Source organism: Dendropsophus ebraccatus, chromosome 8 (assembly GCF_027789765.1).
Source record: "Dendropsophus ebraccatus isolate aDenEbr1 chromosome 8, aDenEbr1.pat, whole genome shotgun sequence".
Lineage (NCBI taxonomy): Eukaryota > Metazoa > Chordata > Amphibia > Anura > Hylidae > Dendropsophus > Dendropsophus ebraccatus.
The window spans coordinates 64,423,429-64,450,480 of record NC_091461.1 but is presented as its reverse complement, the minus strand read 5'-3'; the positions used below and the strand labels follow the sequence as shown (position 1 = coordinate 64,450,480).

The following is a 27,052-nucleotide window of genomic DNA, read 5'->3' as shown; positions in this document are numbered from 1 at the left end:
GAATAAAAAACTGCTGAATAAAACAATTCAGCATTGTTGGCATCTATCACTACAATGGAAAACTACCTGCAACCCGGCATTAGGAACCAGACAGGCGTGGACACCTGTCAATCATCACACAGCAGGGTGGATCTTTCTCCTAGGGCCGATATTACCGCTAGAAACTATTAGGGTGCGTGCACACTACAGAAATCCCGTGTATGACCCGCGGCGTATTCTGTTGCTCGTACCCACACGCGCCATAGACACTATTCTATGCTCGGGCGGATTCCGCATTCTGCCTAAGGGTATGTGCACACTGAGGAAAAGGCGGGGAATACAGCTTGAAATTCCTCCCGTAAAAAATGTACATAGCAAAGTCCCATTGTGTTCAATGGGTTTTTTGCTCTGTTGTTCACACTGCAGAATTTCCGAGCAGAATTTTCTGCTGTAGATCTGCTAGAGGAATCCTATAGAAGTCAATGGGGGCTTAAATTCTGCCTGAAAACTTTCTGCTTCAATTCCTCAAGAATTCCTCAGTGTGCACATAGCCTCAAGAAGTGAATGCGGAATCAGCCTGCACATATAATGGTGTCTATGGAGCCGGCGGAAAGGCGCGCGTACAAGCGATGGAATTCTGCTCGTGTATAGAATAGTGTCTATAGCACGGGTGGAGATGCGGGTCCGAGCGACGGAATCCGCCGCGGGTCATACACAGGACTTCCGTAGTGTGCACGCACCCTGGTAGCATTCAACCTAGTAATAGGAATCAATGTGTCAGTGACTGACGGCCTCCCTCATAATGTGGGGAGGAATAAACTAGACCGTGCAGTGAGAAGTCCCGCCCTCGGCCTGCAGCGCCTCTCTCCCCGCCTCCATCCAGCCCAGCCGGAAGAGAAGAGAGGCGCTGTACGCTGGGCTCGGTTGCTCCAGGCCCCCGACCTGTCCCGCTTCTCCATTGGAATAAAGCATGTTTCTCTAGGCCGCCTCCACACGTTCACTACGCACATACAACGAGCAGACGCCACCCCCTACGTCTATTCCCCCCCCCCCCCGGCCTGGAGCAGTTTCCGGTGACGTCATTGTTCTGCGACTTGCCGCAAATAGCTCTTTCCTGTTCTCCACGTGATCGCTGTTGTACGGCGTGTGCTAGCGAGGAGCTGGAAGCATGGCGGATCAGCGTGTGGTGCCCAGTGATCTCTTCCCTCATGTGCTGCGTTTTCTGCGCGACAACCAGTTCACGAATGCAGCTAAAGAGTTCGCGAAAGCTACCGGAGTGGTACGTGTGACACAGCCGGCGGTGTGACTGGGCAGCCCGGCATCATGTTATAGAAGGACGCGGGGCGAGTGGTGGCTACAGAGCTGTGACCCCCGCACCTGACACCTCCTCATAGTGTGTAATATGGATCCATCCATGTGCTCGGAGAGTTGTATTTCCAGCACTTTATGTAACTTTTATTTGCAGTATATATGAGAGATCCCACTAATGTGTCAGTATGGCGGCATCACGTCAGGGTAAAGCGGTGTTCACACTTGCAGTGGAGCCTCTTACACACATGATAGACAGCAGTATGATTTCCATCAGTATAATGGGGTCAGTGGGATCTGCTGGTGCTTGGGACGTCTATTGAGCAATGGTGCCAGCGATGTGCCATGGCGTATGTTATTATATGTTATTCCTCATCACTCAGCAGCCGCATAGAGAACAAATGGAGAGCTGGCTTGGCAGGTTCTCCATTCATTTGGGAGGACAATTTTTCTCTGTTCTTGTGATCGGTGGAGTCTCAGAGGTCCCAATCAGTCAGTACCCCTCATCATGTGAAGGGTGGATCATTTTCACAGATTGAAACACAAAGAGGAACTGTCAGCAGGTTAGACAAATCTATCCTGCTCATGGCCCCCTATAGCACCAGGGACGCTTAGGTGGAAGGGATGTGTCTTACCTTTCACCTTGGCGCTGGGCCTGCACTGTTAGGTGAGGTAAACTCCACGCCGGATCAATCAATGGAGGGGGCAGACCAGATAACGCAGCAGTCCTCCGGAGCGAAATTTACCAGCGCGGTAGCGGCTTGGAGGACGAAGGTAAAATGCATACCTTCCTCCTCAGGGTCCTGGGAGCTCAAGGGAACTATCAGCAGGTTAGATTTGTCTAACTGGCTGATAGTAACCCTTTTATTGAAGCCTTAAAGTGTCACTGTCGTGAATTTTTTTTGCAGAAATCAATAGTCCAGGCGATTTTAAGAAACTTTGTAATTAGGTTTATTAGCCAAAAATGCATTTTTATCATGCAAAAGCAGTTTGAAGCTCTCCCCCCTGTCTTCATTGTTCTCCTATGGAGAGAGCTAAAGAAAAGACCAAAACAGGACAACAAAGAGTTAATCTACAAATACCTCACCCGTTATCTCCTGGGACAGTCACCACTGACCTGTCTGAGCTCAGATTACAGCTGTCACCCAGCTCTGTGCCTGTAATCCTCTGTTATCTGCTTTCTGCTGCCGGCTAACTCCCTCCTTCCTCCTCCCCCCTCCCCTCTCCCTAGAACAGACAGGGTACGACTCCTGCAACAAGTCACAATTTTCAGATTTTTTGCAGTGGATGGAAAAGAGGAAGGAGGGGGGGACCTGGGAAAAGGCTTTTTACATGCAGATAATGGCAGATTTGACTAATAAACCCAATTACAAAGTTTCCTAAAATCGCCTGGACTATTAATTTCTGCAAAAAAAAAAAAATACGACAGTGACTCTTTAATGTGTATGTAAGCAGTCTTAGTTTCACTGTAACAGACATGCATACAATATTTACAATGGGGAAAATAAGTATTTGATACACTTTGCAAGTTTTCCCGATTACAAAGAATGGAGAGGTCTGTAATTTTTCCTCGTAGGTACACTTCAACTGTTACAGAACTAGAGACCGAATCTATAAAAAAAAAATAATAATAATTCCAGAAAATCATATTGTTTGATTTTTAAAGGGGCACTATCGGCATGTTCGCGCCAGTGAACCAGCTGATATAAGCCAGCCGCTATTCACCTTAGGACAGCAGTGCCACTGTTTTTTTTTTTTTTTATTTAATTGAAGCTTTTATTATAGATCTCCACAATAAAATACAATGTGTAGAGTATAACATGGTACATACTAGGGAACAGTAGTGGAGCAATTATACATATAACAGTGAATTTACACCAAACCACTAGTAAATCCAGAGCAGGCCTTTACAAACTTAGAGCGCAGTGCCACTGTTAATACTCTTGTGGGGTCTGGTACTGGGCAGATTTTGGATGATTGCTCATATGCTAATTAGCGTGTTCCGAGCATTTGGAGCGTTCCCCGTCCGCCCAGAGCGCCCGCCTAGCCTACCCTCCCGGCCTGCCTACTATGCATATTCATATATGCATAGTTAGGCCGTGTGGTACAGGTTGCTCCCTGCACATGCGCAGTAACAAGCGGCCTAACTATGCGTATATGAATATGCATAGTGGGCTGAGAGGGTGCCCAGTACCTGATCCCACAAGAGTAACAGCGGCACTGCGGTCCTAAGGTAAATAGTGGCTGCCGATTTAAGCATTATAGTGCATGAAATTAGTTTTTGATACAATAGAAAAAAAACAACTTAAAGGAGAAGTCCCACAAAAGTGAAAAAAATTTGACAGGCGGCAAAATAATAAACAGTTCCGACTCCTGAATTTTCTCAGGACCGACTCCCAACTCCGACTCCTGCTCCTTCATAAATGGCCGGTCATATACCGGGGGAGTTATCTATCACACTGGCTCAGCAGCTTCTCCCTAATGTCCTACATGCAGTGGATGCAGCCAGTCTCCAGCCTCCATGTCCTGAACAACTCAGAACTAGACTAGATGGAGCAGGTGGTCTTTTCCTGCTGACAATCTTCTATGTTTCTGACTAATTATTCACCATACAAAAAGAAACACTGCTAACAATGCCAGATACCTGTAATATAGAGGTCAGCCATAGTGATATACAGGGGGTCACACATAGTGATCTAGAGGTCCCACAGTGATATAGAAGGTCACTGTGGGGGCATGCAATAGCACGCACACACACAGCCTGCTGCAGCCATAGCACACACACACACACAGCTTGCTGCAGACATAGCGGACACCACACACAGCCTGCTGCAGCAATAGCGGACACCACACACAGCCTGCTGCAGCCATAGCACACACTCAGCCTGCTGCAGCCATAGTGCACACCACACACAGCCTGCTGCAGCCATAGTACACACCACACACAGCCTGCTGCAGCCATAGCACACACACACACAGCCTGCTGCAGTCATAACACACATACAGCCTACTGCAGCCATAGCACGCACACACATACACACAGCTGCAGCCATTGAACACTGAAGAAAAACATACAAACTTCTCCCAGAGAGAAAACACCACAGTGAGGACAAAGGTTACTGCTATACTACTTATGTCTTCTCCTCCTCTATATTACACAGTATATCTTCATATTACACTGCTGCTCATATACAGTCATCCAGCATCCAGGAAGAGAACAGCACAGATCTCCCCCCACACAATGGACTCTTCCAGCTCAGAAACAAACTGCCAATTAGTGACCGACAACTTTTCCATGACCCCCCTTATGTAATAGGGCCAGTGTCCTATTAGAATGCTGCTCATAATATATTTTCATGAGCAAAACTTGTAAAATTCATATCAAAATTCAATTCTACATTTTTTTTTTAAAGACATTTTTTTTTTCCGAGTCAAACTCCTACTCCAGCCAAAACTAGCTCCAACTCCGACCTCACGACTCCGACTCCACAGCCCTGAAACATTGTGCCCCTGTAGCGCTGCTCCAGGGTCCCGTTGACAGCTACTGGTGTCCTGCAGCTCTTCTGGCTGCAACATCACTTTGCCTGCTCAGTCAATCAGTGGCTGGGGCAGCGATTAGCATTTAGACAAATATTATGAGCTTCCCAGCTGTGGGCTAGTCTGTTGTGCCACCATCATTCCTTGTAAGGGATAGTGGTATATGCATTGTAAGCAGTTTTGGCCCAGCAGTACAGAGTGTGTGATGTCCAGCTTTAATAAGAAGATGTCAGCCCCTGGGCAATCTGGGGTCTCCTACCGTATTGAAGAGTCAAAGAGGATTTGTGGCTTTCCTCCTCTCTCTTCATAAATAATCAGTGCTGCCGGCCTCCTGCTCACTTAAGTTGTCAGTCAGTTTCTGCCTATAGAGGACTGATCTGCAATTAGATATATTTAAAGGGGTTATCCAGTGCTACAATAACATGGCCACTTTTGCCCCGCTTTTGTCTCCAGATTGGGTGGGATTTGAAACTCAATTCCATTGAAGTAAATGGAGCTTAATTGCAAACCACACCTGACCTGGAGACAAGAGTAGGGCTAAGGTGGCCATGTTTCTGTAGGGCTGGATTACCCCTTTTAAACCTGCTAGCCTGTGTTGTAGCTGGGGTCTAGGCGTAAGTCACCTGTCTAGAGACCTGCAACAGTTTTTCTTTGGTTCGAGTCTCATGATGATATGAAATATATAGTTAGTTTTTTATTTTTTTTTCTCCTTATTGTATCATTTTTAAAAGTGCAAAGAATTCCCAATTAGGTCCAAATTAGTTTCCAATTTTGTTTTATTAATACATTGATGAAAAACAAAAAAAAAAACTTTAATATTCTCATCATTCTATTAAAAAATGAATTTGAAAACTAATTTGAACCACAGTAAGAATGTTTTGCACTTATAAAAAGTGATACAATAAAGGAAAGCAAAAAAATAAATATCTAAATATATTTCATTTCAATTAGTGGAATCAAAGAAAACAAACTGTTGCTGGTCTCTAGACAGATGACTTACCCCTTGAGGTTTAACTGTACCTGATTGCAAATCAGTCCTTTTTTGGCAGATACTGACTGACAGCCTGAGTGAGCAGGAGGTCGAACAGCATGAATTATTCATGAAGGAGAGGGAGGAGAAAGGAGTGGTCATACGTGCCAGAGGCCATAACAAACGCTGAGCCACGACTTCATTACTCCTCTACAGTAGGAGACCTGAAATAATTCACTCCACGGTCAAATAACCAAAAGGTACCATGCTTACTAGGGGCTGCCAGCTACAGCACACTGTCAGCACCTTGGGTAGGACCCGGGTACTAACAGATTCCCTTTAACTGTAGCAAGAATAACTTGGAGGGTTGTTATCACTTAATTTACCTTTATTTTTCCTTTCTACAACAGAAGGATGTAGACACCAGCCCGGCCTCACTTCTTGATATATTCAATGATTGGATTAAGTAAGTTACTTTTCTTGTTTTTGCTTGAATTAGAAAATTCTATTGTTAAAATGCAAATATATTACAGAACCTTTCATTTTATATGGAATAAAGGCTGACAAATTACTGTAGCATTTAGGTGCTAGTTTGTCTTTTCTAGCCATCAGAAAAGAGGGGTTCAGTGATAGAGTGCAGGCTCAGATTTCCTTTTTAAGCTTTTATCCCCCACAAAGCCCTTAGAAGATGGGCACACACATTGACCAATAAGGCCCTGTCGAAACCACAGTTTTGTTATTTTATAGCCATGAGGCAGTTAGAACATCTATAGCTATTTAAAGTGATAGCTTTAAAGTAATTTAAAGAGATAGCTATTTAAAGTAATAGAAAAATGCAAAGTTTCAGTCTCTCAAACCCCTGACTTGCTGCAATCTGGAATGCTGCTGCTTCTTCTCCCCTTTTCTTCCCTATCTCTGCTTGATTGACATTCTGTTGGACGTTGATCTCCAAGCAGGGTAAGGGATGGGAGGGGGAGTGAGGTGGTGTTACAGCCCTTCGCACTTTAGGGGCTTGGGAAAGTTCTTTGCACCAGTAAATAAAAGCAATATTATACGTTCTTAAAGCACAGATGGATATATGAAAGGTACCATGTGTCTCCTCAATGTCTATTGCAGCTGAAAGAGTCGCATTATCTTATTTTATGGATCATTGGGACTCCAACAAAAGAATATTATATGCCATTTAAACAAAATTGGAAGCATAAAAAAATACAGTGGAAAATCGTGCATGTCCTGCCACTGAATTATCCATGCAAGATAGAGCTGGAGAACAGCTGGGTGCATTGGTCCTTAGAAGACCCATGGTTAAAGGGGGTTATCCAGGATTAGAAAAACATAGCTGCTTTCTTCTAAAAACAGCACAACCCGTATTCAGGTTGTGTTGTATTGTAGTTTGGCTCCATTCACTTCAATAGAACTGAGCTGCAGTACCACACACCATCTGGGGAAATGCTGTTTCTAGAAGAAAGCAGCTATGTTTTTCTAATTCTGCTTCACCCCTTTAAGACCACCACAGTTGGTGTAGTACTAGTATTTTGCATGTAGGCTTCTTTTTCAGCTTACTTTTTAAACATAATTTCAGGTCCCCAGATTCAAAGAAAAGGAAACAGCCTGTCAATGGTTTGCCTGCTAAGAAAGCTGCTGAGGAGTCCAGCAGTGAGGAGAGTTCAAGTGAAGATGATGAGCCACCTGCGAAGAAACAGGGTAAAACACAAGATTGATTTGGTGCTTTTCTTAATGTTTAGAGAGTTGTAACTTCTGGGGAGGAAAAGTTTAATTAATATTTCCTGTGATTTATATTTCAGCCATTTCAGCATGCAAAAAGCCAGTAGCCAAAGTGCCACCACCAAAGAAAGCCCAAAGCAGCAGTGAAGACTCCAGTGATGATTCTGACTCTGAAGAAGAGGCTAAGAAAGCTCCTCCGGTAGGTTTAAAGTTGTATTACATCGAAAGGGTATTTCCGTCTCAAGTTATGCCCTATCCACAGGATAGAAGATGACAAGCTGATCGGACATCCACCGAGAACGTGGGGCATGATTTGTATCAACGACATTTCTGCCTAATAAATTTTTCTGCTCTGTGTTCAAGTAGCCAAACATTTCAGGCTCTTATGAAAATGTCCATTATTCTACATTCTCAATAAATCTTTACAGGGTGGAACATCTTAGGATTTCCATTATTCCCATTGTCACCATTTTTATTTGTCTTTTATCAGAAGAAAGCCATGCCTCAGGTGAAGGCATCTAATGTGAAAACACCACCACAGAAAAAAGCTAAAGACTCTAGCTCTGGCTCTAGTAGCTCTGAAGATGAAGCACCAACGAAAAAGAAGCCACCTGCCACTAAGTCACCAGGTAGTAACCCTTGTTTTGTTCCATGTAAAGTTATTTTAATTTTATTGAGTGGAAGGGTAAATGACCGGAGCACCAGCATCCACGTGCCGGTGCCAGTCTATTGATGATAAAATCTTAGTGATGTACCTGCTGGTAAATGCGCTTTAACCTTTTTTAGGCTGGGTTCACACTACGTATATTTGAGGCTGTATAGCAACCAAAACCAGGAGTGGATAGAAAACACAGAAAGGATCTGTTTACATAATGTTGTAATTGAGTGGATGGCCGCCATTTAATGGCAAATATTTGCTGTTATTTTAAAACAACGGCTGTTATATTGAAATAATGGCCGTTATTTACTGTTATATGGCCGCCATCCACTCAGTTTCAACATTGTGTGAACATATCCTTTCTGTGTTTTCAATCCACTCCTGGTTTTGGTTGCTATGAGGACCTGACAAGAGGACCAAATACTGCCTGAAATATACGTAGTGTGAACCCAGCCTTAGTCTGTAAAATGTAATTTTTTTTTTTTCTAAGATGTTTTATTAGTGTCATTTTTAATGTATGGAACAAACATAGTGATATTCATCAATAGAAAGTTAACAAAGTCGCGCTCAGGCGACAAAAGCATTTTGTTTGCATTTCATTACAATAATAGGAGCCATTTAACAATATGTAAAGTTATATAATTACATAGAATACAGTAAAGAATCATTAGAAAACCTTAAAAAAACAGTTCTAACAAACATTATCACCTCAAACATAGTATATGTGGCAGATATATACTAAGACTATCAATAAAGCGTAACAAAGTATCTTGTCATAGAAGAAAAAGAAAGATTACGTAAGTTGGAGTGCTCCCAGGGTACCTCTTTCAGCGGCCATGCAATACCAGTCAGTGTCTTTAAACTGATTCACAATAGGTTCTCTCTCTTTAGTAGTGAAGTCATGAATTAGGAATTGTTTCCATTTAGTCATAAACATTTTTGTTGATTTTTCTTTAGTACGTAGTATATCTAAGGGTCCATTTACACAGAAAGATTATCTGACAGATTATCTGATTAAGATTTGAAGCCAAAGCCAGGAATGGACTATAAACAGAGATCAGGTCATAAAGAAAAGCCTGAGATTTCTCCTAGTTTCAAATCCATTCCTGGCTTTGGCTTCAAATCTTTGGCAGATAATCTGTTAGATAATCTTTTTGTGTAAATGGACCCTAATGGTGCGTTTACACAGACAGATTTATCTGACAGATCTTTGAAGCCAAAACCAGGAACAGACTATAAACAGGGATCAGGTCATAAAGGAAAGACTGGGATCTATCCTCTTTTCAAATCCATTCCTGGCTTTGGCTTCCAAAATCTTTCAGATAAATCTTTCTGTGTAAACGCATCCTAAGAGTTCCCAATGAAATATTTCTTTTAAAGTAGATATTTGGATATAGAAGGTATAGTGTCTAGCAACCAGTGTCTTAGTAAACATTTTAGGGAAACCAATAATGTTAGGTGAATCCCTTTTGAAGAGATTAAATGGTTCATAGAAGTAGCAGAATCGTCTTTAATGAAATGAAAAAGATAGCTAAGAGAGAAAAGAGGTATTGCATGACCCCATGTGGATAAAAGATAGAGCCGTACTGAATCCCAAAATTCCTGAACACGTACACAGGACCAAGCATAGTGATACAAATCCGCCTTAGGAAGTGCACATTTTGGTCAACTTTTCAGGTAATGGGCAGGTGAAGTAGAAGAAAATAAAATGTAATTGATTGTGATTGGAGGAAACAAAAGTTAATCACATGCCAGAATTGCAGATTCTAGGTCATAATGTATATTGTGTCAAATAAAATAAAAAGCAAACATCTACCCCAAACTGGTATCCATGGAACTTAGTAAAACATAAATTCTGTAGTATTGTAATTGTACTGACCTGCAGAATGAGGAGAACACATCAGTTTTAATGAAAAGTGGTAAAATAAGTTGCAGAGCATATTGTCTTTTCATTGAGCCAACACTTATATTTTTTGTTTTGCAGCAGATTTTATAATAAAATAAAGGGAAATACAATTTTTCCTGCAAGAAAACAAGTTTTCATATGGCTCTTTATATGGAAACATAATATATATGGCTCTTAGAATGTGAGGAGTAACACATTTGGCAAGTGGTTGTGTTGCAGTCAGTTTACATTACTAACAAGTTCGTGTGATTTGACTAATATGTAATGTTGACTATATTTTCATTTTATTTTAGCAGCAAAATCTACTCCAGTGGCAAAGACTGCTGCAGCAGCAAAAGCTAGAAAATCTGACACTAGCAGCAGTGAAGAGTCTGATGATAGTGCCCCAGCCAAGGTAAAGAGCTATTAGGAGCATAGTCATGTCACACAGTGCTATGTTGCCTATTAGTTATATTGAAAGTGTTTTTTTTTTTTGTTGTTTTTTTTAATATATACAGAAAGCCACATCAAAGACTCCACCAGCCAAATCCCCTGCTGCTCCCGTAGTTAAGGAAGCCAAAGGGAAGAAAAGCTCTAGCAGTGAAGATTCTTCTGAAGATGAGGCCCCAGCTGCTAAGCCCAAACCAAAGCCTGGTAAAACATCTTACCTTTGGTTACAACTGGTTTGGCATTGGCTCTGTCTACATCATCCTCCAGATTTTTTTAGTTCTTAGTTGTGTGTACCAGAACTGCTCCATTATTGTTAACCAAAGTATCAACATTGTACACTCTATTATAGTTTTGCGTTTCTGGATATGATCGGAGCTGAAGACCGGCTTTAGATGAGCATAATGTCTTTATTGTGGAGAGACTTTTGTATCTGTATTTAGGCTGTCTGTCCTGGCCTTAATACAGAGCTAATGACCCAAACGTAAAGCGTTGTAGGGATGCATTTGTTTTGCCTTTCTAAACTGTGATAACAGTTATTCATGTTTGTGTGTAGGCCAAAAATGAGAATAAGCACTGTAATTACACTGTCATGTCTTAGATTATGTCTCAGTATATGGTTGTCATATAAATGTGATTTGCTAGTATTCCTGTTTTTGGGGTTATTTGGATACAGCACAAGAATGTGCCAGATTTATTTAGAATTTACTTTTTGTTTCAGGTGCATACAGTGCCGTTCCTCCCCCTGCAGAGGCCAAGAAATTAGGTGCAAAAGCTACTCCAAAAGCAAATGCTAAAAAAGCAGAAAGCAGCAGCGACTCTTCAGACAGTGATGAGGAAGAACCACCAGCAAAAAAGGGTATCTGTCTTTTCAGTATTTTCTAACGTTTTAATCTTTTTCAGGCTTACTGTACTTGCTTTTACTTTTAGTTTTTAACCTCTTATCCTAGAGAATTCTGGAACTAATGGCACTTAAAGAACTCTGGTAGAAATTTTTATTTAAGTATTGTATTTCCCCCCCAAAAGTTATATAAATGCCAAATATACACTTATTATGCGATATGCACATAAAGTGCTTTTTTTCCCTGCACTTACTACTGCATCAAGGCTTCACTCCCTGGATAAAAATGGTGATGTCACTTCCTGGATAACATGGTGATGTCACGCCCCGACTCCCAGAGCTGTGCGGGCTGTGGCTGCTGGAGAGGATGATAGCAGGGGGATGCTCAGTGTCCCTCCAGTGCCCTGTGTCCCTCATTGTCCCCCTGCCATCATCCTCTCCAGCAGCCACATCCCGCACAGCTCTGGAAGTCGGATCGTGACATCACCATGTTATCCAGGAAGTGAAGCCTTGATGCAGTAGTAAGTGCGGGGAAAAAAGCACTTTATGTGCATATTGCATAATAAGTGTATATTGGTGATTTGTATAACTTTTGGGGGTCAATACAATACTTGAATAAAACTTTTCAACAGACTTCTCCTGTAAAACTAATTATTTAATTGGAAGGCAAAAGCTGATACCCCCTCCAGTGCTTTAAAACAAATTAAAAAGCTGGACTGTTACATCCTCATCTTTTGTTCTTGGGATAGTCTGTACGAGCAGCTGATGGTTTTAGTTGTGTAATGGTTTGCACTGACTTTGCATATAAGAGAACAGTGGGATTTCTATTATTGGGTTTAGCGCCTGTGTTTGATAGTGTTTTGCTCTTTTGATTCTATTTGTTTTTTTTTTTTTGTTTTTTTTAATTTAAAGCTAAGGCCATTCCAGGCAAATCCCCTGCAAAGGCTGAAAAACCAGCTGCTAAAAAGGCAAGAGAGTCATCCAGTGACACAGGTTAGTTGTGCAAATGTTTTTCTTTAGTACAGTTGTCTCATGAAGGTATTTACATCTTTTTAAAATAAAGTTGTGGTATCAGTGTCAGCCTATTGTTGTATATTCTCTCCCTGGCAAGGCTATGCCAGGTCAAGCAGTTGAAGAGTTGCTACTACAGAGCAGCTGTCCATTTTGGTACATAGACGCTGCTTGATAATAATAAGTGCTGACAAGGAAAGAAGCTGTAAACAAAGTACTGAATTCATCATTAACCCCTTAGCGACCCATGACGTATCTTATACGTCATGGTGCCGTGGGGGGTGTTCAGAGCGGGGTCCCGCCGGGACCCTGCTCTGAACGGCGCTGATCCCGGCTGACATGTGCAGCTGGGCAGTGCCTCTATTACCCAGCGTGGGTCCCGTTGCCGCGCCGGCTAATTAAGCCTCTAAGTGCAGCTGACAAACCTGACAGCTGCACTTAGAGGCTTTGCTCCGCATGTCACTGGTGTCTAATGGGATGGATCTCTCCCTCCCCCCCCCCCCCCCCCAGCAACACTGGGCTCTCTGGTGCCATTAATATTTGTATCGGGAACTGCGGGTCTGTCTTAACCCTGATACCCACTCTGATCCAGCACTCCCACATTCACAGAATATATAGTACCTGGGGGAGGGGAGAAACTTTGACCATCACTGAAGAAAAGTGCAGCAGTCTCTGCAAAGCAAGCAGTATTGGTAATGGACACTGCTTAAGCAACAGGCAGACCCTACTTAGTATTAATAGCAATATGCATGTGGCAGTCCAGAACACAGCTGTTGCACCTTTTGTTTTTAGTCCAGAACAGCCCTCCAGTTTCCCGATCGTTAAAATGGACAGCCGGAGGTCTCTCACCTGCCTCTGTGCGGTCCGATCGGCGCTCTGGTCACTGAGCCTGCACAGGCAGGCTCAATGAGCAGAGCGCTGATAACACTGATCAATGCTATGCCTATGGCATAGCAATGATCAGTGTAAAAATCAAAGTAGTGTATGTAGAAGTCCCCCAAAGGGACTTAAAATGTGTAAAAAATAAATAAATAAATAAATAAATAAAAACACCAATACACTACCCCAAAGCCCCTCCCCCAATAAAAGTTGAAATCACCCCGCTTTCCCATTATATAAATAAAACATATAAGAAATAAATAAACATATAATATACCGTAGCGTGCGTAATTGTCCGATCTATTAAAATATAACAAGTGTCACGAAATGAGGGAAAAAAGTGCGCAGATTACCGATTTTGATGTTACATTATATATATATAAAAAAAATCTATAAAAAGAGATCAAAATGTCCGATCTTCACAAATATGGTATTAATAAAAACTAGAGGTCATGGTGGAAAAAATGAGACCCCATACAGCCCTGTAGGTGTAAAAATAAAAGCGCTGTAACCGTCACAATAGGCTCATTTTGATAATAATTAATTGCCAAAAAAAAGGATTTCATTAAAAAAAAAATATATAACATTAGAGAATCTGCGTAAACCTGCATATGGTTGTGTTCGGACTGACCTATAGAATAGTGGTATCATGTTGCTTTTACCATATAGTGCATTACGTAGACACAGGAACCCCCCCCCCCCCCTAGAGTTACCATATTGCATTCTTTTTTACGATTTCATCAATTTATATCTTCATAAATAATAATTTTGAGGTTCCATCATACATGTTATGGTAGAATGAAAGACGCCATTACAAAGTACAACTATTCCTGTAAAAAACAAGCACTTACATGGCATTGTAGATAGAAAACTGAAAGTGCTAGAGCTCTTAAAAGGGGAGGAGGAAAATACGAAAGCGCAAAGAACAAAATTTGCGCGGTCCACTGGGTCATTTAGGGCCTGGTCCTCAAAGGGTTAAAATGCATTTTACCGCTCATGGAGCCCAGATCCCCTGACGCCATGAGAGAGAGATGTCAGGTACAGCTGTTCTGGTAGCCAAATTAGCACACGTGCTAATTGGTTCTCTTTAATATCATGAGCAGATAGTTGATTTAAGTAAATATTTTTTGTGCCTTTAATTGTATTGTATGGCCTCAAATGACAGGCATAATGTTAACAAATATTTGACATTTTAATTTACATAGATTCAAGTGATGAAGATGAGAAGAAGTCCTCTAAACCAATTAAAAAAACTATTCCTAGTAAAGTTACTACTCCTTCAGCACAAAAAAGTACACCTGTAAAGAGTGCTGCAAAGCCTACACAGGCCAAAAAGGACTCCAGTTCCTCTGACAGCTCTGGTGAGTGTCTGTTTTAATGTGTATGTATGTTTGATTATTTCTTGTATGGATATTTACGCATTGTGTATAATCGGCCTCTTTTATGTTAAAGGGCTATGAAGAGCTTTGCAGTCATTTTTCATTTTCCATTTTGTTCATTCTCCAGAATGTTGGTTTAAGGTCAAATAGAGTAAACTTTGTAAAGATGACAGCTTAGCTTATGCTTTAGGAAAGCAGAGAGAGGGGCTGTAGACTGAGCCATCAAAGCATGCCTGAGCACCCACCATCCAGCGCCTTGTACTGAAGAGTGTAATCCATACTGTTTTGGATTTAAAAAGTAGAAAGAGAAAGTTTAAGCATTAATTGTAATATGCTGTGATATGTCAAGTCTGAAACACAGCGTAGCCATAATTAAGATGTTTAAACTGAGCATTTGTTTGCTGCTTTGCATGTCAGTATTGTGAAGTGCACTCTTATTACTATATCTGTAGTGTTGCCAGTAAAATTAGACTATAAATTCAGAACAAGTGGTATATCACATTTATAATTCTTAATGTACAGACTCGAGTGATGATGAAAAGAAGGCACCAGCTAAACCAGCTGCAAAAACGCCACCTGCAAAGCCGGCTGCAAAAGTTACACCTGCAAAAGCTGGAGCACCTAAGAAGAATTCAAGCTCTTCTGATAGCTCAGGTAAGATGAAAGTTTAAAGATTAAAGTTTAAATTCTACAAAAGTCTTTAAAAAAATACTGTTTTAGGCAAATGTAATGCACAGCGTTTTGGTTTTTTTTATTCATTTTTTTGAGGTAAAGCCAGAAGTGGATGCAAAATCTTCTTCTGGCTGTGTTTTTGCATATTTGCATGTTGTATTTGCTTATGGAATTGGAACCTATATTGTTTGCATGGGTTTTGCGAGGTGACTAGTATTACCAGGTTTAATCAGATCATTTATAGCAAAAAGACAAAATCATGTTGTGCCAGCTGCTGCTCATAAATGCACATTCTAAAACCAGTATGCACAGTATTTCACAATTTTATATATGTATAATGCTGCTTAGAGGATCTGTCGCCTCTGTCGTGTTTACATTAGTAAATGTTTGTATACGATTAAAAATAAATTCTCAAGTAATAACTTGATAGCTGAACATCCCTTGTGTCTGATGTCTTCCTGCAGTCTTGTCACTGTAGATCCGGACGTTTCAGACTGGCCCAACTCTTCAATTTCTTCATCACAATCACAAAACCTAAAGCTTTAAGAAAATATGTCCTAGAATGATTTAAAGGGGGGAGTACGGCGCAAAAAAATTATTTACAGAATAACACACATTACAAAGTTATACAACTTTGTAATGTATGTTATGTCTGTGAATCGCCCCCTTCCCCGTGTCCCACCACCCCCGCCCGTGTACCCGGAAGTGTGTGGTGCATTATACATTACCTGATCCGTGTCGAGCCCGTCCGCCATCTTGTGCCAAATGTCATCTTCGGACGGACGGCAGAATACCTGCCGCCGCCCCTCCTCGGCCGCGTCATAACTGTGCTCAGTCGCGATTGGCTGAGCACAGTTATGCTCAGCCAATCGCGGCTGAGCATCTGATGACGCGGCCGAGGGGGGACGGCGGCAGGGATTCGGCCGTCCGTCCGAAGATGACGTCTGGCACAAGATGGCGGACGGGCTCGACACGGATCAGGTAATGTATAATGCACCAACACTTCCGGGTACACGGGCGGGGGTGGTGGGACACGGGGAAGGGGGTGATTCACAGACATAACATACATTACAAAGTTGTATAACTTTGTAATGTGTGTTCTGTAAATAATTTTTTAGCGCCGCACTACCCCTTTAATAGGGCATGTTATTTGCTAAAATGAGAGCCAACTTATCCTCTTTCAAGAGGCAATAAACAGTTAAGAATCTCAAGATGGATAACATAGTCTGTAGGCAGTGTTTATATAATAAAACAAAGCCTAAAATGGACATTATAAACTCATGTTAAATAGTATGTTATATTTATAACTTTATTTACAGACTCAAGTGATGAAGAAGATAAGAAGACACCAGCTAAACCAGCTGCTAAAACTCCACCTGCAAAGCCTGCTGCAAAAGTGACCCCTGCAAAAGTGACCCCTGCAAAGGCTGCAGCAGCTAAAAAGGATGCCAGCTCTTCTGACAGCTCAGGTAATTTAGCCGTTTTAAAATGTTTTGTGCACCTGGCAGTAATAGTACTGGCATGAAAACCCTTTTGATGAAGGTGTTCTTACTGCAAGTAAAGAATGTCTTCATAGTGTACGATGGTGTACACTTTTGTTTGATTTGTATGAAATCTGTTGGTAAAACCTCAGTATGATATCTTAAGCAAGCTGAGGAAGACCCCAAGCAGAAAACAGCTGTATAAAATAGAAAGCTGTGACAAAGCTTACACTTGTATATCACTTTAGGAGTTATTCTGTTGCAGCTGTTTTATAAAGTGGTTTTTGTATTAAACATCGCTGCGCCTAAAAAGTTGCATTTATAACATATTATTAACAGATTCAAGTGATGAAGATGAAAAGAAGGCACCAGCTAAGCGTGCTGCAAAAACTCCACCTGCAAAGCCTGCTGCAAAAACTCCACCTGCAAAGCCTGCTGCAAAAGGGACTCCTGCAAAAGCTGCTGCAGCAGCCAAAAAGGATGCCAGCTCTTCTGACAGCTCGGGTGAGATCAGTTTGGGATCCCAACTGTAGATTTATGGCAATGTCAATCTTGAAAGTGTTAATTAAACAGAAAAATATACCATTTCTAGATTTTTATAATAGATTTATATATTATTTTAAAGACCATTATGATGCGCTCACTGACAACATCTACCTTACAATAAAGGCATTTCAGTGCTGCAAAGATATGTACCTGCACAATCCGCATAAGTTGTCAGCTGAGTATGACCCTTTACTGCAACTGCTGGTGTTTATAGTGACTGTGGCATCTAAGTGGTTAGACTAAGGGTCCATTTACACAGAAAGATTATCTGACAGATTATCTGCCAAAGATTTGGAGCCAAAGCCAGGAATGGATTTGAAAAGAGGAGAAATCTCAGGCTTTTCTTTATGACCTGATCTCTGTTTATAGTCTGTTTCTGGCTTTGGCTTCAAATCTTTGGCAGATAATCTTTCTGTGTAAATAGACCTATAGGTTCCACCCTTGATCACCCCGTGTCCATACTACCGTGACTAACATGTTTTGCTAATGGGTTTCAATGTTTGCCAGGAGCTTAATAAAGGCCCACAAGTCTTATCATTGTTACTTCTACAAGGCTCTGCTGGAGGTGGAAGAAATATAATTTGACAATTTTCCGGTGCCACGCTCAATACACTGCCTCAATTTTTGCAGTTTTCCCTCTTTTAAACTTCTTACCTTTATATTTGTTCCATAGGTCATGCTGTTTAGTCATGCTTTTTTTTTCTTTTAAGATTCAAGTGATGAAGATAAGAAAAAGCCGGCCAAGCCACCAGCTAAAAGTACTCCTGGGAAGACAACTCCTGCACAAAAGAAAAAGGATTCCAGTTCTGACAGCTCTGGTATGTACTGTTCTCACCTGTATAGATAAGCTATAGTCTGGCTCTGGCATTTAAAGGTATATTTCATATGCAAGAAAAATAAAGCCTATACCCGTGGAGTAGAAAACTCCTTTAACAATAATAATTCTAATTCTAATTTAGGCCACTTGCAATGTTGCTTCATTTTGGATGCCTTAAAAACTTTAAAACTTTTTGTGAAGTTGCATATAATCTTTACCACTAAACCCACAATTTTTGTTGCATTTCACAATAAGTTTTTCAGTTGAATTGTGTCCACAGAATAATTTGTTGCTGTTTCTATCCATTTTGGGTAATAGAGAGGGGTGTAAAGGCATACACATTCAAGGTGTCACTTGGATTATTTTAAGATGAACATGATAAAATTAAAAATACCAAAGCAATTATGAAAGCATATAGGTTTATTATATGTACTTGTTTTAAAAACTAGGTGATTTTTTTGTGACACCTTCCCCTTAACCTGTATAATAGATGTTTTGAGTACCAGTTGTTTGTTTGTATAGGTAGGTCTTATAGTAACTGGTTATAAGTACAAAGCTTTATTTATTGTAGCCCCACATTTAATAAATGTGAAAATGTAGTATTTTCAAATTTGATCTGTGATGAGCCTATTAACAGTAAACCTTCATTTTTTTTTAGACTCTGACAGTGAGGAAGAAGCTAGTAAGAAACCTGCCCCTAAACAGACCCCTACAGCAAAGAGTCCTGCTTCTGCAAAGAAACCCATTGCTGTAAATAAATCAAAGGCCAGTAGCAGTTCCAGTTCAGAGGATAGCAGCTCAGAAGATGAGAAAGCTAAGAAGCCAGCCACCTCTAAATCGCCAGCAGCAGCTAAACAGGCCACCCCAAAGACTGCTAACTCCACACCAAAAGCAGCTGCCAAAAAAGAGGAGAGCTCAGAGGACAGCTCCTCCAGTGAAGAGGAAGAAAATGGTACGTTGGTTTCTTTATTATGTCTTATAATACCTATTGGTTCACATTCCAACCTTTAATAGCTAGAGCAAAGAGGCAGCATGACTAGGAATGGACCATCGCCCTGCTGCTGTTCCCTTGTATATTCTTTACTAATTTGTATTTGCTGCCATTGTCCAACTTTACGACCTCCAGAAAATAAAAGAGAAAAGGACACAGTGCTTTTCTAGCATTACTGCTTCTTTGTTCTCATGATTGGGGTCTTACCATTTTAACCTGTTGATGATATTCCATCAATTTCTCTGCTGAGAACTTTTTATGGCTAGTATTTTCACCCAAGCCAGGATTATAAGAACTGATTATACCTCTATATGCTTATACAATGGACATATTCAGTGGAATTGAAGAGACAAAAAATCAGACCTAGATATCATATACATCTGAATGACCGAGCTGGCAAATAGTTAACTTAGATGCATGGAGGATTAGATATGCTACCATGCATATTCTGTCTTATTGTAGGAATACAAATCATGCTTGCCCTTGATGGGTAGGAGAGGGTTAACATGGAGGGAATTACATCTACATAAATCTACACACACACACACACACTTTTTTTTTTCTTCTTTTTTTAATATATGTATTGGAGAGGCAAGAATGCATTAATATACAGCACTAATAACTTCTATATGGTTATAAGCTGGTTTGTGTCTTTTCAGTTATATATATAATGTGAATATAGAATTCTTTTCCATTTATTCATGTTTTGTCACTGCATTTTGAGAGCTATAGCGGTTTTTTTTTTTTGCAATAATGTGGCCATGTTTTGTGTTTTTTGTCTCTAAACTGTGCTCAACTTTGTATTTTAGATAAGCAGAAGGGAAAAACACCCGAGAATAAAGTAAAAGTTTCAACTCCAAACACATTCCCCAAGGCAAACAAGAAGGTGAGAAAATAAGTGCACTTGCAAGGAAGAGTGGCTGCTGGCTAAGAAATCTATATATGCCTTTATATTAAAGGTTTTATTTTACCATGTATCTAGAAACATTGAATAAAATCCCGATCCTTTACATGGATGTTGTCATTGTGTGTTTTTTGAGCAGACATGGCTCCTACAGGGATGTAAGTGGAAGAACTTGTCTTGCTTTGTAATATTTAGAAGAAACTTAAAGTGGATGCAGCTGCATGCTGGGCAATACATTTGCAAAGACAACCATCAGTACCAAATCAGTATTGTGCATGACTCCTATTATTTACAATTGGACCAGTGAACAATACTTTGTAAATGTTCTTGAATTCCATCAGCCTCCATGCTGCCCAACATACAGTTTCATCTCTTAGTGACCAATTTAAAAATTGGGTGAGAACATAAGATTGGTTTGACAGTTTATGCTCTATTTTGCCATAGGATTTCATAGAAGGTTTTTGCTTGGGAATGCTTTTATGTAAGAAGGTGCATTATAAACATCTTGAACAAACTTGAACCACACTCCTTGGAACCTTTATAAATTGTTTAATTGGTCTGTGTATTCAAGCTAAGGAATACTGCAATGTTTGAAAATGGTGACTGCCATATATGTATATATCATGCTTATTTGGGCAAAGTCTCATACATAAGTCCTCTATAGAAGTGAAAAGAGTAAAATATCAGTGTGCGGTTGGAGAGACACAAAGTTGCAGTATAAACACATAGGGCCACATGTATCATCCTGCGAACGGATGATTTTCGGCGGAAAGTGGCGATTTGCATATTTTTTTATACGCAAATGGCCGATTTGCGAATAAAATATTCGCAAATTGGCACTTTCCGCCGAGTACGCCAGGGGGGAGGAAAGGGGGCGTGTAGTGGGCGGAACGGAGGGCGCGGACTCGGAGTCCGCGCGATTTACCATCCGTTCCGCCCAAATATACGTCGAAAACCTACTCCAGTCCTCAGCCGGCGTAGGTTTTCGGCGGTGGGCACCGGCGCGCACGGGATTTATGTAGAGGCAGTCCGCCTCTACATAAATCTCCGGAGCTGCGGGGGCATTTTTAAGTCCGGCGTAAAAAACGCCGGACTTAATAAATGCCCCCCCATAGAATTCTGCATTCTTGAGCCTTTAACCTGTAAGTGACCATACATGTTTTACAAAGGCTGGACAGTCTCTGCATATGGAGCAAGCTCAAAAGCTGAACCCACTCCATATGTGCTGCATGCCAACCGTATTACAGCCCACACTTGCCCACTACTCTCGGTTTAATCCCTTAAATGCAGGGATCAGTATCTATGTAGGCAGTTGCAGTGTGTTGATCAGTTACCATGGCAGACAGGCCTTTTAAAGGCCTCTGTGCCTGCTATGTAAACTCTTAGGCAGACTGTACTAGCAAAGCTCTAAGATCACAGATCAATGCAATACTTTAGTATTGCATTGATGTGTGTAAGCATTTAAACAATTGCCTTTGAAAGTCCCATTAGGAATCAAAGTATAAAAATCCCCCTTTATAAAAATGTAAACAACCTCTTTTTGCCATTTGTTGATTAAAATAATAGCTTGGGCTATACCACATTTTATCAATACAAAAATTGGGTCTCGTCGTCATCCTACTAACCTGAAGAATCAAGATTAACATGTAATTTTGTGAATGACATTACAAAGTCTACAGGTGATCTATGTTTACAGGCTACATTCACACACCCGTAAAGTTGTCTGCATTAGCATGGACCCATTCATTGGCAATAAGTAATCTATGCAATTACGGGTTGCAGAGTGGCTTGCCCGTTTTAGGTTTTTGCAGCACCGATCACAGCCTTAGCACCAACCTGTTACAGCTATGGGTGTTTGTATGGGGCTATAGTAATAAATGGGTCCACATATGCAGATATGTGAAAGGGGGCTTAAAGGGGTACTCCAGTGGGGGAAAAAATTCTTTTCAAATCAACTGGTGTCAGAAAGTGCCAGAGATTTGTAAGCAGCTAATATGTACTTGAAAACTTAATAGACTTTAATAGAAGTAAATTACAAATCTCTGGCATCAGTTGATTTGAAAGAAAAACATTTTTGCTGGAGTCATGGCTTTTTTTTTAAGGTGATGAGGGAAATACCAAAATGAAAGTTTTCTTCTTCAGGGCATTGAAAAGAAAGATGGACTTTTTGGATTCCATTAGAACAAATGGCCTTACTACTATATGCATGTCTTGAAGTCTATGGACCTATTTTTTAGGTTTCAGCTAGACTATGTATTCATGGTCATCTGTTTTCATGAGCAATAAGGAAAGTGACAGAGGTTTATTCATCACTGCATTTTATTGTTTTACTTAAAACTAATCGACATTTTTTCTATGGTTGGTGCGCTGCATGCATTTTTGTTTCTATATTATTTCATGATCTTTAAGTGACTTATTTAAAATTTTAAGTTTCATAAATATAAAATATATATTTGTGTGTGATTTAAAGAGAAACTAACAGCAGCTTAGAAGACTCCGGAAACAGGACTCTGAGAATGACAGTAATTTTCTTAGCTTTGTCGTTGCCATTAAATTTTTCATTCATGTAAGATGGGCTGTTTGATGCACTAGGGTGCATCATTGTGTTGATCAATCCCCCCTACCATTTATTAATGAATGTTGAGGTGGCCCTCTGCAGTGATATTACTGTGGACTGTGGAGGGCTGGGGATAGGTATGCTACATGTATAAAGGCACACGTCTGTTAATACATTTTGTCTGTATTTTTTTTGCCTGTGCGCCATTGGTCTAAAATCTGCAACGTAGATTTTGCTTAACTTGTAACAGGCAATGTTTTAGTGGGGTTATGTTGCTATTACTATATAGGCAAATACCCTTGTGTATGTGTGTGTGTTGGGCTAAAATCAGTGCTTTTATCTGCCAGTGAGCGTGTCATGAATCTGGGTGTTTCAGGCTTTGTGTTCCTCCTTGGTCCATCCTGTGAAGCACATCCACCTGCTGATATAGTAGCTGTGATGTCACCCGAGCCCATTCAAAATCCTGGCCAGATGCAGTGAGGTTGCAGTCCGGCCCTCAAAAAGCCTGCAGTAAGTGTCTGTGCAGGATTTAGATCAGGCCCAGACATTGCAGTTACTGCATCCGCATGTAGGCGTCCTTCACGGCAGTCGACCGAGGTGGGACTGGGGGCACTCAGATTGAAACACCCTTCTTCTCACACTCCCTGCGGGTGATAAATGCACTGATTTTATCTAAATAAGTTGTTTATAAATCAATTGGTCTCACAGACAGCGGTGGCAGCAGAGAGCACTGTGTCAGACTGGAAAGAAAACAACACTTGCAGGACATACAGCAGCTCATAAGTATTGGAAGACTTGAGATTTTTTAATAGAAGTAATTTACAAATCTATATAACTTCCTGAGAAGTTGTTTCAAAAACTTTTTTGTCTGGAGTACCCCTTTAAGCTTTTCTCTTCCATACTTTCATAAAAACAGTGCTTGAAAAGTTAACTGTTCAGCTGAATTCACCCACATCGATAAAAAGCAACAGACTGCCATGTTTTACTTTTTGTATTTAAATTGTTTTTACTTTTGGGTGTGACGCAGGAAGGTTCCAAAAATGCTCCATTCCGAAGAGTAGTTGAAGAAGAAGTGGAAATTGATCCTCGGGTTGGTAATAATTCATTTGAAGCAAAGGTATGATACAAAACCATTTTTGTAAACCATTCTACTTGCACCTGTTGTTCAATTTTATTGTGCAGGTAGTGCAGTTGTGAAAGGTGTTATACTAGCTTACAAAAACATTGCCATGCTCTTCCAGAAACAGCCAGTCTTGTCCTCAGTTTTGAAGCTCAGCAAATGGATCTGAATTTTAATACCACACACAACATAAGTGGGGGGGCTCATCTTGTGTCTTTTTATTTGTTTTATTTTATTGTTATACATTTTTATTTTATGTATCTATAGATTTTCTGCACGTTTTAAGGTTTATTAGAGAAGTCCAGGGAAAGCACTGTGAAAATACATACCTAGAGTATGTATTTTGCAAAAAAAAATAAAATACCAAGAACCCAAAAAATGCACCAGAATGAAGAATTACACCTTGTAGAATAATTTTTTGGGGAAAAAAGCATAAAAAAAATAGGCAGTGTTTTTCCTAAATCTGTGAAACTAACATTTAAGGGCTTCTCCTACCAGTTAGAGCATTTGGGCTCGTTCACACAGAGCAAAAGCAGCAGAATTTCTGCGCTGAATCAGCGCTGAAATTTCAGTCGTTAAAATAGGTGCAGAGCTAATTTCCACCGTGTTGAATGGAAATTCTTCTTTGCAGTTCACACGGTGGAATTTCCGCACTGAACTAATCCGCTTTCCGCCAGAAGAATGAACATGTTCATTCTTCCGCTAGCGGAAGCCTATACAAATCAATGGGGCTCTGATTTTCTGTTTCAGCGCGGAATACAAGCGTAATACAAGCGGAAATTACGCGCTGAATCAGCGCGGAAATGGCGAGAAAAGGAATCTAGTATATATTCTGGTATAGTCTAGTTTACTCGTCAAATACTCGCTGAATGCATGCGGATTCAGCGCGGATTCCTCGAGTATTCCGCGCTGAATTTGTCAAGAGCTGATTACGAGCTGAACACTTTCCTAGCGGAATATGCAGGGATTCTGCTTACATTCTGCTCGGAATTCAGCATCAGTTGATTTCAGGCGGAAATATTTCCTTGCGTAATCCGCCCCTTTTGCTCTGTGTGAACGTAGCCTTTAACTCCCCAGCTCGCTGAGCTTATGGAGCCTGTGTTTTGCAGCAAGATGCAGATTGTAGCAAGTCCGGAGCAAGAAGCGCTTGACCAAGAGATCTGACTCCTATTGACATGTCTCTAGAGTGTGCCAAAAGGTTTTTTTTAAAAGGGGTTATCCAGCGCTACAAAAACTTGGCCACTTTCTTTCAGAGACAGCCCCACTCTTGTCTCCAGATTGGGCAGGGTTTTTCTGCTAAGTTCCGTTGAAGTGTATTGAGCTTAAAGGGGTTATCCAGCGCTACAAAAACATGACCACTTTTTCCCCTATTGTTGTCTCCAGTTCAGGTGCAGTTTGCAGTTAAGCTCCATTTACTTCAATGGAACTGAGTTTCAAAACCCCACCCAAACTGGAGACAACAGTAGGGGGACAGTGACCATATTTTTGTAGCGCTGGATAACCCCTTTAATTGCAAACCGCACCTGAACTGGAGACAAAAGTAGTGTTGTCTCTGAAAGAAAGTGACCATGTTCTTGTAGCACTGGATAACCCCTTTAAAAATCTCTGGAATACACCTTTGGGGTAGCTTCACACGTACCGTATCGCTGCGTATTTATCACTGCGTTTTTATCGCTGCGTGTTTGGTGCGATTTTTACATGCGAGTTTTGATTTTCACATGAAAAATCGCACCAAACACTCAGCTTTAAATACGCAGTGATACGGTACATGTGAAGGCTCGCTTAAAGGGCCAAGAGAGCTTTTAATTACTATTGGTATGTTGTACCTCAATCCAGTGGAAAACTTACCCATTAGAGTTGGTTTCTTACACATTTTAACTTAATACACTGATCTAGTAATTCATGTAAAGGTCCTTGTGGTGTTTGCCATAACAACAACCTTTTGCTCTTGGCTATACTGTTTAGACGTTGGCAAATTGTTGAACTTTTTTTTTATTTTATTGGTTTCTGTGTTTTTACAGAAAGGAGCATTTGGTGACTGGGGAGAGAGAGCCAACAATGTCTTAAAATACACAAAGGGAAAATCCTTTCGACATGAAAAGACAAAGAAAAAGCGAGGCAGCTACTGTGGTGGCGCCATTTCTACACATGTGAATTCTATAAAGTTTGACAGCGAATGAACTACATTTGGATATCTTCCAATGGACAGAATTCTGACGTCATATGTAATCTGTTTCTGGATTTGTTGCGTCCATTCAAAAGATTTTATTTTTGCGACGGTGAATGTTTTGGTTGTTTTCCCTGAAACAGCATTTCTGTATATTTATATTAGACTTTTTTTTTTTTAATCCTGACAATATTGATTTAAATGGTCCAGAAAGAAATTAAGTTCTAGGATGTTTTTTATGGGTCTGATTTTCTAGAATTTAAAAACAAATAAATCCTTGTTTCAAAACTTTGAATGAGGTAAAAAATATTTTGTACTGGGTTAAATGGAAACATATGGCTGCACTTCCTTTAATTGCGTTCCATCTTTATGCTCCCATCCTACTATAGGTCCTACTCTTAAAGCATGTACCAACTCTGCTAGATACTTATCTAGTGGTGTAGAGTTCCGACGAGATTGCATGCTGTTTGGCCTCGTGAACTCCATGTGTTGGAGGTGTGGCTCTGCGTAATGGTCACACCTACATATTCTGTTCATGCCTTTCTGAGAGACTAAGGGTCCTATTTCACGGGCCAAGCAGGACCCGATCAACTATGTAAACGAGCGCCGATCTGCTAGATTGGCGCTCGTTTACTGGGCCTATTCCACGGACGCTGATGATCGTTAAGCGAAGGCTGCACGGACATCATTACCGATGTCCTTGCAGCCCTTGCACCATACATTACCTGTCCGGGCTGCAGGTCTTCGCCTTCTCCTGGGGTCCTGTGCGCAGCAGCTTCGGAGTGGGGCTGTCAGAACTGACAGACCGCTCAGCCAATCACTGGCCGCAGCGGTCACAGCCAGTGATTGGCTGAGCGGTCTGTCAGTTCAGACAGCCCCGCTCCGAAGCTGCTGCGCACAGGACCCCGGGAGAGAAGAAGACGACCTGCAGCCCGGACAGGTAATGTATGATGCTGCTAAAATCGTCGGTCGCCACCACGCTCCGCTATTCCACCGTAGCGATGCGCTGGCGGCAAATGATGATTTTAGGTCTGAACCTAAATGAACGATCAGCCGATGACACGATCATCGGCTGATCACTCTCTCTATTCCACGAATCGGCGAATTGGGCCGACTATCGCTCCGTGGAATAGGCCCCATAGACTCTGGTTGAGCTAAAGGTTCTTTCGGCCTGGAGC

General features: G+C 41.0%; 1 protein-coding gene across 2 annotated transcripts; it reads left to right on the top strand.

Moving 5' to 3' along the window:
• The first annotated feature begins 1,078 nt into the window (after positions 1-1,078).
• Positions 1,079-26,116, top strand: NOLC1 (nucleolar and coiled-body phosphoprotein 1). Of its 2 annotated transcripts, none has more exons than XM_069979160.1 (18): positions 1,079-1,258; positions 6,205-6,260; positions 7,377-7,498; positions 7,600-7,718; positions 8,010-8,148; positions 10,380-10,477; positions 10,581-10,716; positions 11,231-11,368; positions 12,263-12,343; positions 14,446-14,601; positions 15,142-15,273; positions 16,611-16,760; positions 17,112-17,276; positions 18,029-18,136; positions 18,794-19,087; positions 19,936-20,012; positions 23,615-23,704; positions 25,729-26,116. In XM_069979160.1, the coding sequence occupies exons 1-18, from the start codon at positions 1,148-1,150 to the stop codon at positions 25,885-25,887; spliced, it is 2,331 nt and encodes a 776-aa protein (XP_069835261.1). In that variant the 5' UTR covers positions 1,079-1,147; the 3' UTR covers positions 25,888-26,116. The 2 variants fall into 2 exon arrangements, with proteins under 2 accessions (XP_069835261.1, XP_069835260.1); XM_069979159.1 differs by having other exon boundaries at positions 1,080-1,258; positions 10,377-10,477.
• The last annotated feature ends 936 nt before the right edge of the window (positions 26,117-27,052 follow it).

Excerpts from the sequence above, each read along its gene's own strand:
- NOLC1 (XM_069979159.1), top strand. The coding sequence starts at position 1,148 with ATGGCGGATCAGCGTGTGGTGCCCAGTGATCTCTTCCCTCATGTGCTG. Across the intron at positions 6,261-7,376 it reads ATATTCAATGATTGGATTAA|GTCCCCAGATTCAAAGAAAA; the intron begins GTAAGTTACTTT and ends ACATAATTTCAG. Across the intron at positions 18,137-18,793 it reads TTCCAGTTCTGACAGCTCTG|ACTCTGACAGTGAGGAAGAA; the intron begins GTATGTACTGTT and ends ATTTTTTTTTAG.